At 48.3% G+C, this 18,929-nt stretch overlaps 1 protein-coding gene across 2 annotated transcripts in view; it reads left to right on the top strand.

Moving 5' to 3' along the window:
* The window catches only part of LOC143368484 (hemicentin-1), a 354,314-nt gene that overhangs the window by 307,759 nt on the left and 27,626 nt on the right, over positions 1–18,929 (top strand). For both annotated transcript variants that reach the window (XM_076811252.1, XM_076811253.1), the window contains exons 10-11: positions 13,183–13,342; positions 18,046–18,345. In XM_076811252.1, coding sequence (XP_076667367.1) covers positions 13,183–13,342; positions 18,046–18,345 — 460 coding nt within the window. The remainder of the gene's footprint in view (positions 1–13,182; positions 13,343–18,045; positions 18,346–18,929) is intronic.

The raw sequence follows: 18,929 nt of genomic DNA, 5'->3' as shown, positions 1-18,929 counted from the left end.
CTCCGCAAAGGGGGAGGTTTAATGAAAACGGTGTGCGTGTGGTTATCTCCGTTCCCGGTACTCGTTCTGCGAATCAAAGTGGAAGCTCACGGACGGGCAAGTGTCGACACGCGGCCGAGAGAATCCCGAAAAATCTGGCGTGTCTCTTAAGAACAGCTTAGCGCGGAAGTGACCAGAAATACGAGCGTCCTCCCTTTCGTGCGCCAGCTGCTCGTTACTCCTCTTCTCTTTTTCCTCGTTTGCCTTAATCCCGGCCCGCTCCGCTTCCCCCTTCGCGCTCGCCCCGTACTTTACGTTTAGTCGGAGGATCTTTCGGCGGATACGTGTCGTAGTTCACGAGGAATGCCGGGCAACTAGACCGGCTAACGGTGGGCGGGTAGCAGCTGCTACAGCGTAAGAGATTTCCGTCGAAATTGCATCTTAAAAATATGATCCGACTTCATTCCGCGAAAGCAGCCGCCTACATCACCCCGCCACTTGTGCTTCTTCCTTCATCGACCCTTCCCGCACCTCTTCCCGGTCAGCTCGAACCTATACGTCTCCGAAATACCATTTTCCACGTGTCCCATTAACCCTCGTGCACCGTTCGGGTCATATTGACCCGAAACGGAAATTCAACATTTAATAACTTTGACTTCCAGGCCGCGGACATCTAAGCAAATGTATAGATGTTACATTTTATCTTCACAGTATTAAAATGTCCGCGATATGGGTAATGGAATGTGTGAACACAGCATTTTAGCTGTGTATATGTAACTTGCAGCTCATTTTGATTTCACAGCTTCTTTTTATATGCTAATTATTATTATCTTCTATTCTTTTGTCATTTATTTGATTTCATGTACTTGGCGTAATTTTTTTACTTTTTTGAAGTTTTTTATGGGGATTATATAATATTATTTACAAAATAATTGATATCGAGTATTGTGTTTATTGTCATTCTTTACTAATTTTAGATTTTCCACTATTTCCCGAGTATTGCGATTTGATGATAAAAGTACTCGACCTGTTAGACGTCGGCAGGACAAGTTGGCCCCCATTTGAAATATTTGGGATATGTGGGTGTCACTGATGCCAAAAATGTACTATGTCTCTGAAAATGTTACGATTGATGAACAATTAGTTGCATCTCGTGCAAGATTTTCTTTCCGTCAATATATACCCACAAAACCGGCGAAGTATGGACTGAAAATATGGACATACGAGCAAAAGAGACCGGTCAAGAAATGCGGGTAGTTTTAGATTTAGTGTCAAACTTGGGATCTGGCAGAAATATCACATGTGATAATTTTTTTACATCGTACGAATTATCTCAGACGCTTCTGAAACAAAAATTCACATTAATAGGTTTTTTTGAGAAAAAATAAAAAAGAAATACCACCGGAACTATTGAAAAAACGGCCAGTAAATTCTTCCGTATTCGGTTTCACAAATAATACGACAATAGTATCTTACTTCGCTAAAAAAAATAAAAATGTATTGTTATTAAGCACTGTGCACAATAATAAACAACAGTCTGCTGGAGCAGGTTCGAAACCAGAAATTATAACATTTTACAATTCTACGAAATCTGCCGTTGATTCGTTAGATCAAATGTTATCAACAGACAGTGTTCGCCGACGAACAAATCGTTGGCCCATGACACTATTTTATCATATGCTTGATATTTCTGCTCTGCATGCTTTTATCATATGGAGCGATATTAATCCTAATTGGAATGCAAGGACAAAATATAAAAGACGGTTATTTTTAGAAGAATTAGGCGATAGCTTGACAAGACAGTATATAAGTAGAAGGACAGTATTACCTAGAGCAGAGTTTTCCAAAAACATTGTAACTTCAATACAACTAGAGATATTACCATCAACTTTTCGCGAAATAACTAAAAAAAGTACTCTCGAGCGATCTCGCTGTTCCTCATGTCCTCCTGCAGCCGACAGAAAAACAAGCATGACATGTTATGTATGCAAAAAATATATATAAAGAACATTCTTTAAATATTTGTAACAAATGTTCATAATTATAGTCTATTCATTGTTAGTAGTTTATTCATCGGTAATCTGAAATATTAAATAAATACATTTATTTCACTTAATTTTACTTTTGCGTCATATTAACCCGAACGATACGAGTGTAACACAAATTTGAACGGTGCACAAGGGTTAATGGATTCCACCGCCCACCGTCAACTCGATTTTTGATCGCGTCGTAAAAGCAGTTCCAACACGAACGGTTTTCGAATGAATCCTCGTAAATCACCATAGGGATTGTTGGAAGCGGCGGCATCGGGGACACGGGTACGTGTGTCTTTACGATCCCTCCATGCCTCCGTAGCTTTGCCCGCGCGCGTAAGTACGCCCGGAGCGTTTCTCTCCACGCGAACGGGCCCTTTCGCCCGATTAGAAGGGTTTGCCTACGAATTACAAGAAGCCATTGGCACGTTCTATCTGCCAATCAATCCCAAGGTAGCAATCGAGCCGGGTTTCCGAACTGTCGGCCTTAAAAAAACGCTTGGAGCCATTGCCGGCAGCAGTAACCTTTCGAATGGCGATCGTAAAGACGAAGAAAGGCTGGTGAACGGCGGGGGGGATGAGAGCGAGAGGGTGGAAACGGCCGGAAAGGGACGGAGCCGGGATATAGTGGGTGGACCGGGAGGAAGGCCTGCGGGGGGGGAGAGAACGAAGGTAGGTAGTAGAAACGGGGGAGGAAAAAGAAAGTAGAAATAGCGGCTATAATGGGGTAGAGTGATTAGGCTGGCTCTACCATTCACGAGGACAATGGAGACGTTTTGCAGCTACGCGAAGTATCGACGAGCCAATCGGCCGCTCTGGGGTGAGCGGTGAAAGATTCGCCCGACTCTTCATCTTCCTCGGCAAAGTGGATTGACCGACTAGACAACCGGAAGAACCCTATTAATGCTCTCCTCGTCTCCAACTAAGTGCACGGGGGAGGAGAGGTGAAATGCTCTTTGCGGGAGTGGCTCTTCATAATCTTGATACCGTCACCGATATATAATCGGTCCGCGTGACAGACGGGCGACTCGTAAAATTCCGATCGAAGGGACTCGCGTGTTAGCGATATTAGAGCGCCGCGGGCGAGACTTTAAATTCCACACGGTTGCGCCCGTTATTTGATTTGGAAATGGACGTTATTGCTTCTGCACGCCGATCAGTCGCGAGGGCGGGGAAAGGGTAATGGGGTTTCTCACAATGAATCGGCCGAGTGCAGTTCCTTCTCTCGCGAAATTCAATCCGACAAGTCCGGGACTTAATGCGGGGACCGGGCTGCGAGGGAGGCTGAGACGCGGAGGGGTTGCGAGCCGAGCTTAAGAAGGAGCGGCGTGTCGGCGGATTCGGCAGGCCGTACATCAATCAATTTCAACGGAGTCGCGATCAGGCTGGCGCGCTGGAATTCCGCTTAAAGTCGCCGCCTCGGAAAAACGGGAGGAGGAATGCCCCGTTCCGGCGGATTTCGATCTCGCTAGTTTTCCTTGGGAGATAAGCGAGCCCGGTGAAATCGAGGCGCGGATATCTTGCCCTACGGTCAACTGGCTTCCTCGGCGAATCGTTCCGAACCCCTTCCTCCCCTTTCTCGCGCAACAAATCTCGTTCACAGCCAACCGAGAATCCTTGCAGGTGGTGGATATCCTACAAGCTACGTTTAGCAGAAACTAGTATTAGATATCGCGCGGAATACGCGTGGAGCTTCTGATATTCAGACACTTACGAATCCGATACGACGCTCGGAACGCGAAACGAAAGATCAGCACGGTGCTGAAGGAACGACTAAATTACAGGGCCTACGTCTAAGAGAGAGAATTGAATTGGGACCGGGCGGAGACGCGCGTGGAACTCGAAACTTTCGCTGGAGGAAAGAACGACGGAGCGAGTCGCGCGGCGCGAAGAGGAATAGAAAACGTAATCAAAGATAATGAAGGAACTTTCCCTCGACGCGGAAGGATTTCCAGCATTTATATGAGCCAGTGGAAGGAGAGAAAGGGGCCGAAAGAAACCGGCGAAAACGAAGCAGCGAAAGCAGCCGCGCAAGCATCTCCGATTTCCTACGCCTTCCCCCGATGCCTTTTTCGTCCTTCCGCATTCCGGGCCGCAATGCATCATCCTAGCTAGCCGAAAACGCGCTCCCCATCAGCCCATCCCGTTGGCTTCCCCCGGCTCCGAGGCGGGTCGTCTCGATTTCTTTGAACCAAGACCGTTCGCCGATCACCGACAATTTTGCTTACCCCCGAAGAAATTGAGGATAAAGTGGCGCGCCTTCTCGAACACGGGCGAAGAAACGAGTCGGAGCACGGTTCGCGGTGCAGAATATTAACGTCGGCCACCGACGAACTTCGAACTTAACGAAGCTCTGGATAGCTGGTTGCACGCGATCTCCCCTGGCCCCAGTGATAAATTGCTTTAAAACAAAAGGGACGAGGCGAGGGGTAGGGCGGCCGGCCGCCCCGGCAGCGAAACAATTTTTCTGCTTAAAACGTCGCGACAATGCCGCCGATATAATCGCGATGAAAAATTTTCGGACGATTCCAGCGCGACGAGCCACGAAATCCTCCCCCACAAATCTTCCAGGGGAGACGCCCGCGCTGGAGGCTAGCGGAGAGCATTTTTTTTGTTCCTCCTCTTTACTGGAAGCTTCTCTTCCTCGAGGCTGAGAAGAAACAAATAGGCTCAAACGGTCGCCCGTTAAAGAAGCGCCGAAGGTAGCGAGCGCGTCGAAATGCGAAATAGCGAAGCAACGAAACGAACGGGTATTCGGAGGACTTAATGGGTCTAGGAACGCTACTATTCGGTCGAGACGCGGCTCGAAGGGAGTAGCTGCCTTTGTTTCGCGTGCTGAATGCACTTCTCGGACTAAGCCCGCTAACGAAAAAACACCCCGCGTAATTTCTGCTCGGCCGCTCCGAAATCCTTCAAGGGACGGCGCTGACCATAGGGGGGGATTAAAATATTTCTCCCGCCAGGGAGACACACGGTGGAGGAGAGATAAGTTCCATTTTATCGAGGGCGCGGCGTGGCACGTCCGCGACACGTTCAAGGAAAAGGAAGAATTAGGGGGTGGCGAGGGAAGAAAAGACGAGGCGCGTGGCTGCGCGCACGGAACCTATTCGACCGGAATACTGCCTGCACACTGCTCTCGAAACCTCCGTACTCTTCCGGGTTCTTCTGCCGGACACATTAGTACGTGTACGGGGAGCGATTCGGGGAGATGCAGCCCCTCGAAGGGAACGCTCCACGTCCGCGATAATGGCGGAAAAAAAGTTGGAACGCGTAATCGCTTTTATCCAACCGGCTTTTTTTCAGACCGACTTATGGTAGGCTGGGGCTGAAAGTCCCGTTTTTCATATAAACCTGTGTAAAATTTAGTAATAACAATCTAGAGATATACGGTGTTATTTTGTATAAATTACAAATATTATGCTTTACTTTCGCAATGTTGTTTGTTGATACTGTTATTTTTTGGTGAGTTGTATCAGAAAATTTGTGTCAATTCAAAATTCTAACCAGCTTTTCGTGTAACATAAAACAAAATAAGTAAAGAACTCTTTTGAATTCAACAAATATTTATTAAACCATTTTTTGGTATTCAATATTGAAAGGAAATACTACGGAAAACTTTTTTTAAACAAAAGAATGAAAATACAGGACACAGATTTAGCTTGAAGAAAAAATTGCACAATAAAGTTTTTTTATGGGGATTTTCTTTATTTTGAGATAATTTTATACTAAACTCACTTATAGACTTAAATGGGACAGCATAACAAGTCCCTCTCATACACATGTACCGCTGGACAATATATTTTACTCTCCTATAAAGTTATTAGTCTAGCATCTGATACATAGATGGCATGGTTCTAAATTATCAATTATTAGTTGATGGCGTATTGTTTCAAATTTAAGAATTAATAAAGAGACTATCCAAAGCGACGAACTTTATCATAAAAAATTAATAATAAAATCTTTAATCTGCAATATGAAAACATGCCTATCTATTATTGTACAATGGATCTCATTTTTGTTCAATTAGAATTTCATTCTAAACTATTTTATTATTTAAGTGTTTTATAGATTTTTTTATAATACCTACTTATAATTTAAATTCGAGACTTTTTACCCGCCGGACTTTTAGCCCCTCTCTACCCTATGTCTTGCCGACGTTTTCCCTCCTCTGGGTCATAACTGAATCGCGGAGGAGGCTCTGGTCGCCCTGTAAAACGGAGAACGCTGTGTTCCGGTACACTCGTATCCAATAGCATATCCAGCAACAATCCGTCATAACGAGGCCACAATAGCGATGGCGCTGCTATTCATTCGTCGTTCGAATCGACGTCCGAGCAGAGATAACCCGTCTGCAGCAGCGTCGAGCGTTGATTCCGTGTAATCTAGGGAGTAAGACTGTGGACGGGGACAAATAGACGCGGAAAGAGGAAAGAATGGAATTCCCCGGGTTGTCATTACTCATAAAAGGCCGTTTTAATGTAGGGAGCCCGAGGAGAAATTCAGAAGAAAGGTGTGCTACCCCCAGCAACGTTCCCTGATGCGTGCTAACATCCTAAGTTTATAATCCACCCGAAAAGTGCTTGCTGTCGAGCAGTCAATGACCGTTTCCACGAAACAGAGAAGGCGAGATAAAATGGTGTTCGCGAGATCCTCGAGGAGGAACGGGAAGAGGATGAAGGAAGGAAGAAAGGAAGGAAGGAAGGAGCCAGGAGTTGTTGGCAATTTTTCAAGGAATCAGTTCGCCGTCTGACCGGAATGAACGCCCTAGCCTCTTTTCTTCCCCGCCCCCTTCGGTCTGTTTTTTCCTCTCGGTCCGCGGGAGAGAGCGAAGAGAAAGCCCCGCGGCCGAGTCGAATTCTCACCGGAGAATCCCGGCGTCGAAGCTTACCGGGACGAATCTTTGCGGGATCGAAACGCGAGAAGAAATTCGATGAATCTTTCGGATAGGTGAAGCTTCCAGTGGGGGAGGGCCGAGATTGAACGAGCCAGATATTCGGGGGTTTTGTTGTCGGTGGACGCGAACGATTCGCCACGGCGGAATTCCTCGTAATCGGGTGTCGCCGATAGCATCTCGTCCGTTCGACCCGGAGAAAGAAGCTTAAAGCCCGTGGAAAAACAATGCGGAACGTAAGGAGCCGTGGACGCCAACGTTGTGCCGCGAAATCGGGCAAGAAAAACGAGCACCCGACGATCTCACTGGGGGGTTGCTTGGTCCCGGGGACCACGTCGGGGATGGAATTTATGTAGATCCGTTAAAACGAAACGGGGGAGATCGCGAGGCATACGGGCCACACAACGACGCTGCAACGCTGCTAGCGATATCGGCCAATCTTCGGGACAGAGCGGCGGCGCGGTTCAGTGATTCATCTATTCTCCGTCCGGCGCGGCTCCACGGGCTAACCTTGGAAGGGTTCGTGTATGGAATATCGCCGGAGCGTGTACGAAAGGCCGGTTAACACCTACTTTATGTAACGGCGACGTGCGAGACAATGCCGCGGCCCATTGTACCGGGATGGTTGTATGTACCACGTGCTACGAGTAATTCCACCCTTATTCCGGATCCCGAATATTCTCAAAATGAAGCTCCCGGGGCTTTTGGGCTCCGTTCCAACTGCCTCCTCGCGCGGCTAGACCCGTTGCATAAAACCGTGCTCGCACTTACCCGGGGCCTGCACTCCTGTCAGCCTCAAACGGAAAGTTTTAGCGTCGATGGCCCAGCGACGCGCCGAGCTTCGGGCTACACCGATGACTCCGTTAATTCACGCTCCCTATCTGTCGCGAGCTGGACCCCGCGCGGTGGGTGCAAGCGAGCAACCGAAAACGATATTTCAGATTTTAGCCCCCCGTATTGGCTAACTTTCCTGATGCGGGCTAGTATATGGGGTGGTAAAGAGAAGGTTCAAGAATTTCCAGGCGAGATCTAGGTACTCTGGGAACTCGTAGCTTCTACTTACAAGGAGCTGGGGAGGGGCTGACTTAGAGCCTCGCGAAACTTTGAGTCGGGGATATAGAAACATTCCAAAAGCGCGGTCTCCTTAAACCGCGAGCACCGTGTCTTTGAAAGCACCTGACCCGAACAGATACGAACGCAACTTTCGACAACTCAGCTTGCCTTTGAAATTTCAAATTTCTAGCAAATCCGCAGGTGTCCAGGACCGCGCACAAAATAACGGGCACAAGTTTCACAGCCGAGTCCACCCGTCTGGAGTCTAGTACACATTCGTGGCATGGTATTCTTTCAGAGGGGCAGGGTCCCTTAACGAATCTCGAGCGCTACAGGCTCGTGGATTTATCCGCGGAGCCCGTGACCACCGGTTTTCCTACACGCTGTATCTCCAACGGGGATACTTAATGGACCGGGGTCGACTAGAGCAAACAGGGTAGAAAAGGGCTAAATGAAGTTAGCCGCCAGCGATCCCGATTGTTTTAGCCCGACGATGCAATTAGTAGCGGGTCACCGATAGGACACGGCTAGGTTGCATCAGCACCTGGAGAATGAATTTAACGGGAGGGGAGGGGACTCGGTTGATCCTCATTTACCCCGTCTACACCCGATTAGCAGAAGGAAAATGCTCCGCGCCGCGTAGCTGATCCTCAAGCCGAACGATCAAAGGACCAGCTCGCTTTCGATGAAACCGTGCAGGGAAATCGAATTAATAACAGCGAACCGGTTCCTGCGACGCGATCCTGAAGGCGTTCTAATTAACGTACCCGCGTTTACAAGCTCGTTACGCATGCTGTCTCGACGAGCGATCGATGCGGACGCGACGTTACTCGAGTCTCGTTGCACTTTGCCCATTATTCCTGCCGATATTTCGCATACGCCCCGCTCTAGCTTTCCATCGCAAATTGATTCAGAGCACACGCGTATTCCGGCTCGATCCGTGACTGTAACGAACTCGAAAGAAATGGGGTGTTATTTGCACGGAGCGGGGGGAGCGAGCGCAACGAGCTCAGGGAGAAGATTAGAGAGAACGGAAGGACGAGGATAGTTTTTCCCTGAACTGGTTCGTTTAGGGCGAAAGATAAATGAAAACAGTGGAGCCGGGATCGTCCTTTCGCTTCTACTTCGTCGAAATGGCGAGGGAATACGCGAGGTGGAAGATGGAGAGGTTCGGGGAGGTCCTCTTTGCGAGCAACGGCGCTGGGAACTACGGCCAACCCCTGGAATGGAGACATTAAACTTTGCTTTCTCAAAACTGAACCGAAGCACCTACGCAACGGTTACCCATATATCGATTCGAGATCTAGCAAGCCCGGGAGCGTCTCGCGAATCGGGGAGGCCTGGCATCCCCGTTCAGGGTGGATCGAAAAATTCCAGGCACTAACAACGGATTCGTGGACGAGTGCATGTAAACTGGTTACTTTTACAAAATCAGAATTTCGCGTCTGAAACATATTCAGCACCGCACAGTGGTTGGATATTCCAGAATCATGGCAAAAATTCAAATGCGTTAATTGGATGTATTTTATTATAAATCGATACTAGAATTATGCCGCAACTGTTTTGTGTGTTATTCTTTTGTTTTATAACCTTGGCCATGTTTCATTATTATTTGCATTTAGTTGTGCACATTTAAAGTTAGTTTTTAAAGTATTATATTTATTGCATATGATGGAGTTGGAAAATGATACTGACCAAGCTAGTAGCTGATTAGGTAAATAAAAAAATACATCATAAGTAGGGCTCTTACTATCCGGATATCCGAGTACTCGGATTGCTCGTTATAACTCGAAATCCGGATCGAAATCCGGATCTGAGTATCCGGATATCCGTACTTGGATCCGAGTATCCGTGTGCCCGGTTTCGGATACTTTATCATCATGGCTGATTAAAGATTTCTTTATATCGATTCTAATTAAAGAGAGCAAGTTTCAGTGAAGTGATTAAAACAGCGGAAGTTATGTAAATGCTGGAATCCCCACATGCAATTTGATAATTATTCAAACACATAACGATTGTACATATATAATGATGAATCTTAATTACAAAATTATTCGACATATTTTTAATAATTTATAAATAATTTAAACAATTTAATACATTTTTTGTCTTAAGTTTTTGAATATTTTGCAATGATTTATAGTGAACACTGATTACAATATATATTTTTAAAATTACAATAAGGAATTAGTGACATGTTTTTGTGATTTCGAAGAAATAGTAGTTTTTCTAAATGGAACCATACCTTTTTTTAATACATAAATCGACCCATCTTGATAATTCCTGATATTTTGTTTTCTGCCATTTTGACTTCAGATTTGTACTCGGCCACCTCGAAAACCTTAGTATACTAATTTTTGTAAATATCAAAGATTACCTTCATATTTCTGCCATGTTTCTGGGCTTTCAAACCACTGTGCGCAGTGAATACGTTTCGGTTTGAAGAAGCTCGGTGAAAGGGTGCGCGTGCCTGGTCGTTTGGTAAGTTGGCGGCTACTTGTCGGGGCATAAAAACTGGCGAGTTACCTTGAAAACGAACAGCCCCGCAAGGGGAAGCCTAGGCGGTGGTATTTCTTATAAATTTTTCTGGCCGCCTTAACGAAGTATACAGTTTAACGAGTCTTCGTGGAAGCGAGTAAATCGAAGATAAAGCCCCGGTCTTAGCCGAGGCTTAACCTATGCTAAGCGGGCTAAAGCCGCTCGCCTAGACTCGGCCACACGGAAGACGGCCGAGTCGCGTAGATTACAATGTAGCTTAATTGAGTTAGCGCGTTCTCGATGCTCGACAGAGACGAGGAAAAAGTTGCGTCGACCCATTCGAAATTCCCAACGCCCGGATCGCGATGACGACCAAGTTTCCCCGGAACTCCACCCCCGGATTCTTTGGTTCGGCGGCCGTGGAGTCTTGGAGCAGCGTTCCGCTGTATAAAATCGATCGAAACGATCTCCCCAATACCGTTCAATCACTCGCGAGTAATTAAGTGTCTCTCCGTCGACGCGCTACCTAACCAACGAAAGCCACGATGGAGAAAGAGAATTCCCGGAGCGACGGGACGCGGGATGAGATTATAAAACAATCGAACAAACTCACCCCTGCGCTCGAAGGAACAGCGAGGCGAACGGGGTCGAAGCGGAGGCAGGCGGAGAGGAATGGAGGAGGACGGCCGAGGGGGAGAAGAAATCTTGATCTGCTCTGTCGGTCCGTGCCACCTTCTCCGAGATTCAAATGGCCTCGTTTCGAATCGATTTCGAATTATCTTCGGCGAACGGGTTCCGCTGCTGTGGGGCGCTGCAACAGGGAAAAAGAGAGTCTGTTGGTGTAACGGGGGAAACGTTTCGAGGAGAGAGAGAGAGAGAGAGAGAAAGAGAGAGGATAAGATGGAGAAGCGAAAAGACAAAGAAGGAGCTCGAAGGATGTCTCTCGTCCGATTAAACAGACGCGGCTGCATTTGGCAAGATGCTGGGCCGGCTAGCAAACCGTGGCCTGGTTATACTACTTGTTGGCTCGAAACCTCGCCAGCTCCACTTTCCATTCTATCGACTCGTCGAAACGCGATCCGACGGGATCCCTCCGAGAGACCTCGGGTGTCTGAAGCGTGGCTATGTTTAACCACATCTCACCGCCGTGTTCTGCTAATCGTGCCGGAGGAAAGACGCCGGGAAGAAATGTCCGTGGAAGTGAAACGGTTGAGGGGGACCCCGCAGGTTGAACGAGGTCGGGGCGCGGTGCTGGCGCGCGTCGAGTTGCTCGGAAGTTTCCCGACGACTGTAATAACAGGACGCTGCGTTTGCTCCGTTCTTCATTTTGTTGCGCCAGGCAAACAAGAACGGAATAAGATATAATGAAACTCTGTCCCAGGGCCTGGCCTAATTAAACGTGTACCATCGCGCAGTTTGAAAAGGTGCGCCCACTACGTTTCGGGGACGGCCGGCGATACCTTGCTTCTTCTCTGTCGTCCCATTTCCGGGGCGTCGGCGTCGTCAGCTCTTTCTCCCCGGCTCCCTCGCCGCTGTCATGTTAATTCTTCCAACACGGAGCCCCGGAATCCTTGAATCAAACGCATTCGTTTTGTCTCCTCGTTAGCCGGGACAAAGGGGGGGGGGAGCTAGGTAGCACAAAAGATAACGAAACTAGCGCTCTTTTCATCCGGTCTGATTAAACAACTAAGCGCGCCGCCGCCGTATCATCCTTAGCGGAGCCGGCTGATAAGCCGCCAGCCTCGTCTTCCGCTTTGCTCGCGTCGCGTCTCGTCAATCCTCACAAAGGAACGCCCGCGCGTCAAAGGATCCGCGGGTGATAAAGAATACCGCGCGATATTATTCGGTCGCCCCTGGGCAGCCATGAAAACTTGGCGCGTGCATTCGCACGCCAGGCGTCAACTCCAGCGGCTAGAAGCGATTCGCGTCGGCTCTTGCATTTACGATTTCGCAACCGAACGTTTTCATCCGGCAGTCGATCGCGCGACGGATAAGTTTCTAATAAAGACGGGCGAGTAGGGCGCGCATGTTTGATCGTAAAAGTTATCGGGCCATGTCCTCTTCGCCGGGTCGTCTTCCTCCGGTAACGTGATCGCAATAGCAAGGAATCTACAGGTCTTATTCTCGCCGGGACACCGTTCCCTGGGCGTTCGATCTAATAACTGAACTGCGGAACGGGAACAGCGAGAAATATTGTTTGTAAAGGTAGCAATGGTCGTTTTGTGCCGTCGGGAGCGGGCGGTGGGCGAGAGCCCGCTATGGCGGAGGTAAAAGTCTCTCTAAAAATACTCGGCGGGAGCAATTGTTTCGCTGGAAGGAGCCAGAGGCCGGTGATAAGGCGAGCAGCATCGCGTCGGTCAGGAAGAACGTCGTCGCGGAGCGATCCGGTGCATGTTTATCTCTAATTTATCGCGAGCGCTCGGGCCTGCCCGAGGAACGGGATCGCGATCCGAATCTGGCGCGAGTCTCAGCGGCGTGCACGGGCGGGAAAGAAACGGATCGAAGTCGGCCTGAACGCGTGCAACTAATCGTTCCAGGAATTAAGAGATACGAGGGGCCGTTCGGGGGCTATTATTAACCCCCGCTGGGGTAGGCACAGGCTCCACTTACCGATCAGTGTCACTCTCTTGCGGCAGCAAGGATTTACGCGGTCCTTCTGAGCGCAGCCGATGTTTAAGCGAACTCAGGGGCACACAGCGTGCTATTTTATTCACTGCCGACCGACAGGATGGGATGCTCTGCTTTCAGAATCAAATACTGGCGCACAACACGTCGGCCAGGATAATCTGGTCGAATCAGAGCCTGGTGCTGCAGAGCGTGACGAGGAGCAGCGCCGGCAAGTACGTCTGCGCGGCGACGAATGACCTGAACGAAACGCGGAGCGAGCCCCTTCATTTTCGCGTGAAATGTGAGTACACCATCCGAGCCCGGCTCCCGTCACCCGACAACTTTCCACCATCACCCCACTTCCCCGTGCTTTATTTTAATCGGGCAGAGTTAATCGAGGTTCTCCGTGGGTCACGGTAACGAGCCTCGTATTCACCGACGAGCAACCACTCTCCGCGGCCACGGGTTACGTATGTACGCTGCCGGCTTCTTCCTACACTTATCCGAAGCAGCTAGACCGGGGATCTCGTTCGGGGGCTGAATATTTCAAGCGTACTTAGTTCTAGCTACATTTTTGATATCCAATTCCCCGGGTTATACCCACTGCACTGCGGTCTTGGGGAGCATCGTATCCTCCCGTCAATCTCGGTATACAAATTCAATATCCCAGATTTAAGAGGCCGCGAGGCCCCTTCGCGCCTTGGAATTCAAGCATTTCAGCCGGCACCGCTTAATCCACGAATCGCGCGACCGTTCGGGGTCCGCGGAGCGGGCCTCTCTATCTACGTATCTCTGCCGCGTGCCGGCTCTCCAACCCATTCTAGCCGTTCCGCACGCGAAACACCGTTTACTTGCTACTCTCGGTCACTCGAGTCGGACGTTAACGCGAAATCGTGAAGAAACAGAGGTTACATCGTGGTCGCGTATGGATGCAACCGGGAACGAGCCTGGGAACACGATCCTGGATATTTAACCGCGGCCTCGTGACAGCCTCGTAAAGGTCGAGGAAACGAGCCGGGATAAGCAGCAAACTCTCGCGGGAGTTCTCGAATCGAAGTGAACCTCGCGTCTGGATTCAGTTTCTTGGTTATTACATCGTCGCCTCGCTTCTGGGAGTGACATTTGCTATTCACGTTCGTCCTGGAACGAGCTCTCCTTCCGGACAAGAAGATTTAGATGAATTCCGATCGAAGCTGCGCTTGATGCGATCCGCGTGGTAAGCCTGAGGTACGAGGTCAAGTCAACGGGCGACAAATTCCTTTGTTAAGGAGTTACATACCTTTCTTTGAGAGGTCAGAAAATAGGGTCATTTTTATAATTTTTTTTTTCATATGAAGAATCGTTCGATTTAAAAAATGAAGATATAAACCTTGTTGTGTATAAATTAAGCTGTGTTTTGTTAAAAAATAGATTTGATGTCTTAAGAAATGGTGCCATAGCAGCCCCTTCTCCCAATACCTCTTCATAGTTACAGCATTTGCGGTACCAAAAATATCTCAGAAATTCCTGTACTGATTTGAATACAATTTCGCTCGAATATGTATTCCTAAAACTATTATCTAATACTTATCGGCGCGGATTTTGAAAAAAAAATTAATTTTTTAAAAATAGCACCTATTTTAAGTCAAGCATGTGTACCCATTGCATCGATCGCGACCACTGGTTCACCCGAAGAAGCTTCCGCGAAAACCCTCAACATTTCCTACGCCCGAAAGGGACAAAGGACAATTTAAACGTCGCGCCTGTATTCGCGAGGCTCGTCATTCGTCAACGAAAATGAACAGACTCGAAAATCGATGGGGCAGCCGAACGGATTTGAAATCCCCCTTTCAAAGCGAGTTTCACAACGTCGGGCGCAATTAAGCGGAAGCTGGGGAAAAAAATCCCAGACGCGGAGGCGCGTCAAATCAAAGGCCGTGACGGCTCTTAACCGTCCCAGCCTCGTGATCCCTGGGCTGTCACGGATGATAATTAATTTTCATCGACGCTGCTTAAAACCGCGGTCGTGTCGCGCAACACGATTCCCGTCGTTAATTCCGAATTACAGACTCCGCGCGGCGCGCGAGCTGGTGTTTACGGTGTCGCGCCGATAATTGCAGCAGGAAACGAGTGTGTCGGCCGGTTTTCATCTGCGCCCAGTCCGTTCCGCGTTGAATTTTTGACAAGGCCGAGGGAACGGGCGGAGAACGGCATGCAGCGCTGTTGCACGCGAACCCGCCGCACAGTATTATGCGTTTCGGGCAAAACTCTTTCGAGAGCTCCCCTATTTACAATTGCTCTTATATTTATTTAGCCCCGGTGACCCCTCCCCGCGGACGGCAAATCTGCAAATTAATTCCTTCTCCGCACTCGTGGCGAATGCTTTTCACGTCGGACAATCGAGCGGGAACAAAAGCCGTCGAACCAGGAAAATACTCTACCGTTCGGCGAAGTTTTTGCACTCGAAACCTAACGTCAATTGCCATTTACCATACCGCGCGGTAGCTACATAAAATAAAGGACAAACAGCCGGGCCTTTGTCGACGGGAAAATGGAAAAGTTGCCGGTAACCTAATCGGGCCGTAGCTTTTGGTTTTCAAGCGAAACCTCGGCGAGCCTGTGTGCAGCATCGGGACAGCGGGTAGTCTTCGGTAGCGTCGGAGCGGATCCGAAAAACTTTCCCGACGATTGCTTTAACTCGTAGGCAGCCTTATCTGCCGTAACAGAGGAGAAAAATTCTTTGCTTTCGAGGCACGATCCTGCTGCCTCTTTGTGTTCCCGACTGTTTCGTCTTTCTTTCCAAAGCGAGAGCTCACCCCTTCGCCCGCAGCTTCGCTCTCTTTTCAATTTTCCAGATGTTCCCCGACAGCGTACAAGTTTTTATTACGGAGTAGCTGGTTGCTTTGTTCTGCTTCAACGTTACTTAATTTTTGGAAGTCGGGAGAGTTACGCGTTTGTGGGTCTGTTATTAATGTCGCAGCTGAAATTACGCGCGCCGAATTATCGATCCCCTTTCATCACTCCGCGTTGTTAACCCTCCCCGGATATTCCGAGCCGACAAGATACGTCCATCTATTTGTCTCTCTTATACCGCGAAGTGAAAGGGGAGACGAATGCAAGCGCAGATAGGGGAGGCAGATAAATTGAGAGAAATATATATCGCGGGGAGCGTAACGCGACAGAGACGGTAGGTGGGAAATCTTTTTACATCAGTCGCGAAACGATCTCGTCGGAGCAAAAGTCCCCCGCTGACAAAGCTGCCAAGCGTGATACGAACATTTACGAGGGGAGGGGGCGCGTGAATAAACGCTCCCTGTCCTCGACTATCCCTCAGCTGACAGCATATCATAGGGCGCGTTCGATCACTTTCGATCGTAGGTACAATCGGAACGCTAATTTTTCAGCAAACCACGCCAACAACCTTGAGGTTTCCACAGTTTAAGTAATTGCTAAGTGAGGCTCCTCCGTGTAAGCTGTTCCTTTGCAAATAATATTAATATTAATATTATAATTGTAGCATCGGTGAATCGGTAACGCGACTGGCTAGTGCGCAGAGGACCTGCGGATCTTGGGCTCGAATCCTCATCGTCCATCGTTCCCTTTTCCGCTTACAATTCTACGCTTACAAGAGCGTAGAATTGTATGTGATTACTACTTGGTCGCAAGATCGTTAATGGCCCAGTTAGCTGTTCACAGATTTTGAATACCACGTTTTTTTAAGTCGAATTTTCGCCACTTGGATCCAATTAATCGCATTTGTGAAGTAGCCAATAAGTATGCAAGCTCGTTTCATCTCTACGCCATACCTCACTCAACGCTGAAACGTCATCTCGGTATTCCAAAGAATGTACATCTGTCGTGACGATAAGTCATCTGTCTGAATGTTCGTCTTGGTGTAAGGGAGAGTGGGGTAATTTCGAACACCTAAGCAAAAAAAGGAAACAAAACGAAATCTATATGAGAAATGAATTTGTTTATTACTTACAAACCTACTTGAACTATTCATCTATATAGTACTGTGACGAATTTTTGAAAAATTATAATAAAAATCAACTTTATAGTGAAAAAGCAAAACCCTTGGTGTTAGTGATTACTCGACTGCCGTGGGGCAATCACGAACAGAGTGCCAAATATCACAGAAGTCGCACAGATAGCGCAACTTCAATGGTCAGCCCATAAAAAATGTTACTACAAACAATTTCAATTGGTCGGAATATCGAAAAAAAAAATAGAAAAGGTTTTTTTTTAACTTTTTTCTGAGCCTGTAATGAAAACTCAAAAAATCCCTGTTGTAGATTTAAGTAAGTTTTATACATGCTGAAAATTTCATCAAAATCGGTTAACGTTGATAATCTCGAAGGTTCGAGATTACCCCATCCGATTTGTTCGTCAATACCTCACGACATCAAAAAATATAAAAGAATTTATTTCAGTGTTTAAAATCATGATTCAAGCAACGCCTTGGTAACACAAATTGTTGGTAAAAAAGTGCTTTATTTCAGCTTAAAAAAAAAATTGTATCATTAATTCAACAGTAATTACATGCAATTGAAAATGAACAAAATATTACTGGAAACATGATGAAAATAATAAATTGTGTTTATCTCGAATAGCACGAGCGTTCTGTATTTATTACTTTCTGCCCCGCGTTGGATACGCCCTAAACTATTAGCTAGTGGAGAGGGAACATCGTTTTTATTTATTAAAACGCCGTAACCATCGCATTCGCGACTACCCCGCGTTGTGTTTACCCCACTCTCCCTTACATGCACCGTCTCACTCTTGTACACTAAAGGGAAACCTGTCCCCTTTACAAATAATAAATAAATAAAGAAATTTCAACGATTCCCCACTATTGAAGCCAGTGTTTCTTGTAGCGTCTGACCATACGTTGACCTACACCACTGGCGAATCCATTCAGCCGCCCTGTAATCGTCAAGTTGCAGTCGCTTCGGCGACTGCTTGTCCCCCAATGTTTTTCATGGAGCAGGCAAAGTAATGATCGCACGACCGGTGGTGTTTCAGTCGCGCCCGTGTGCAAGGAGGACCGAATCATCGTGGTGGGCGCGTCGAGGGGCGAGTCCCTGCACATCGCATGCAGGGTGGAGGCCGATCCGCCGGCGCACAATTTCCGATGGAAATTCAACAACAGCGGGGAGACGTTGGAAGTGGCGCCGGGCAGATTCTCGATGGAGAAGTCGAGCGGCGTGAGCGTGCTCAGGTACACGCCGATCACCGAGCTGGATTACGGCACTCTGTCCTGCTGGGCGGACAATTTCGTCGGTACACAGGCGAGACCGTGTCTCTTCCAGCTGGTAGCCGCCGGTGAGTATTTACCGGATCTCAGTAAACGTTACACCGGGCCCCTCTAGCGGCGGCCGTGCTCCACCTCCACTCCTCGAGTGGTCAGGAAATCGAGTTAAAATCCCTCGGAGGAGGGAGCAAAAGCGAGCCTCTATATTCAACGGAGCCACGAGCTTCCGCGTCGCGTCTCCCCGCTCCTAGCAGTACAAACGCGACCACGGTTTATGTATCAAGCTCCCCTGGATTCAGCCGCCCTTCTCCCAGATTTCATAACCCCCCCGTCCACGCGAAAGCTGCAACGGGCGTGCTCTTACATAACGATAAAAGAAGGGACTGGCCACTTCGATGGAACATATTAATGAGAAATCTCGGCGCCACGTTCCGCCGAACCCGCGTCAGATCCGGTAAAAGGTTCCATTGTTTAACCCGCGGATTAAACTTTTATCCCACGCTTGCTTCCCCCGACTTCCGAATACGTCACGGGCGGGTCAATTGGAAAAAACGCGAGGAGGATGCCGGCAGCCGGATCCGAAGATCCTTGGCGCGTAAATTATTCAGAGGCCGGCACATTCCTGGCACCCTCGAGAGCGAACCAAACCGCCGGG

This window comes from Andrena cerasifolii, chromosome 4, assembly GCF_050908995.1.
Source record: "Andrena cerasifolii isolate SP2316 chromosome 4, iyAndCera1_principal, whole genome shotgun sequence".
NCBI lineage: Eukaryota > Metazoa > Arthropoda > Insecta > Hymenoptera > Andrenidae > Andrena > Andrena cerasifolii.
Note: the sequence above shows the minus strand (reverse complement) of the source record. Positions and strands in the feature narration are given on the sequence as shown.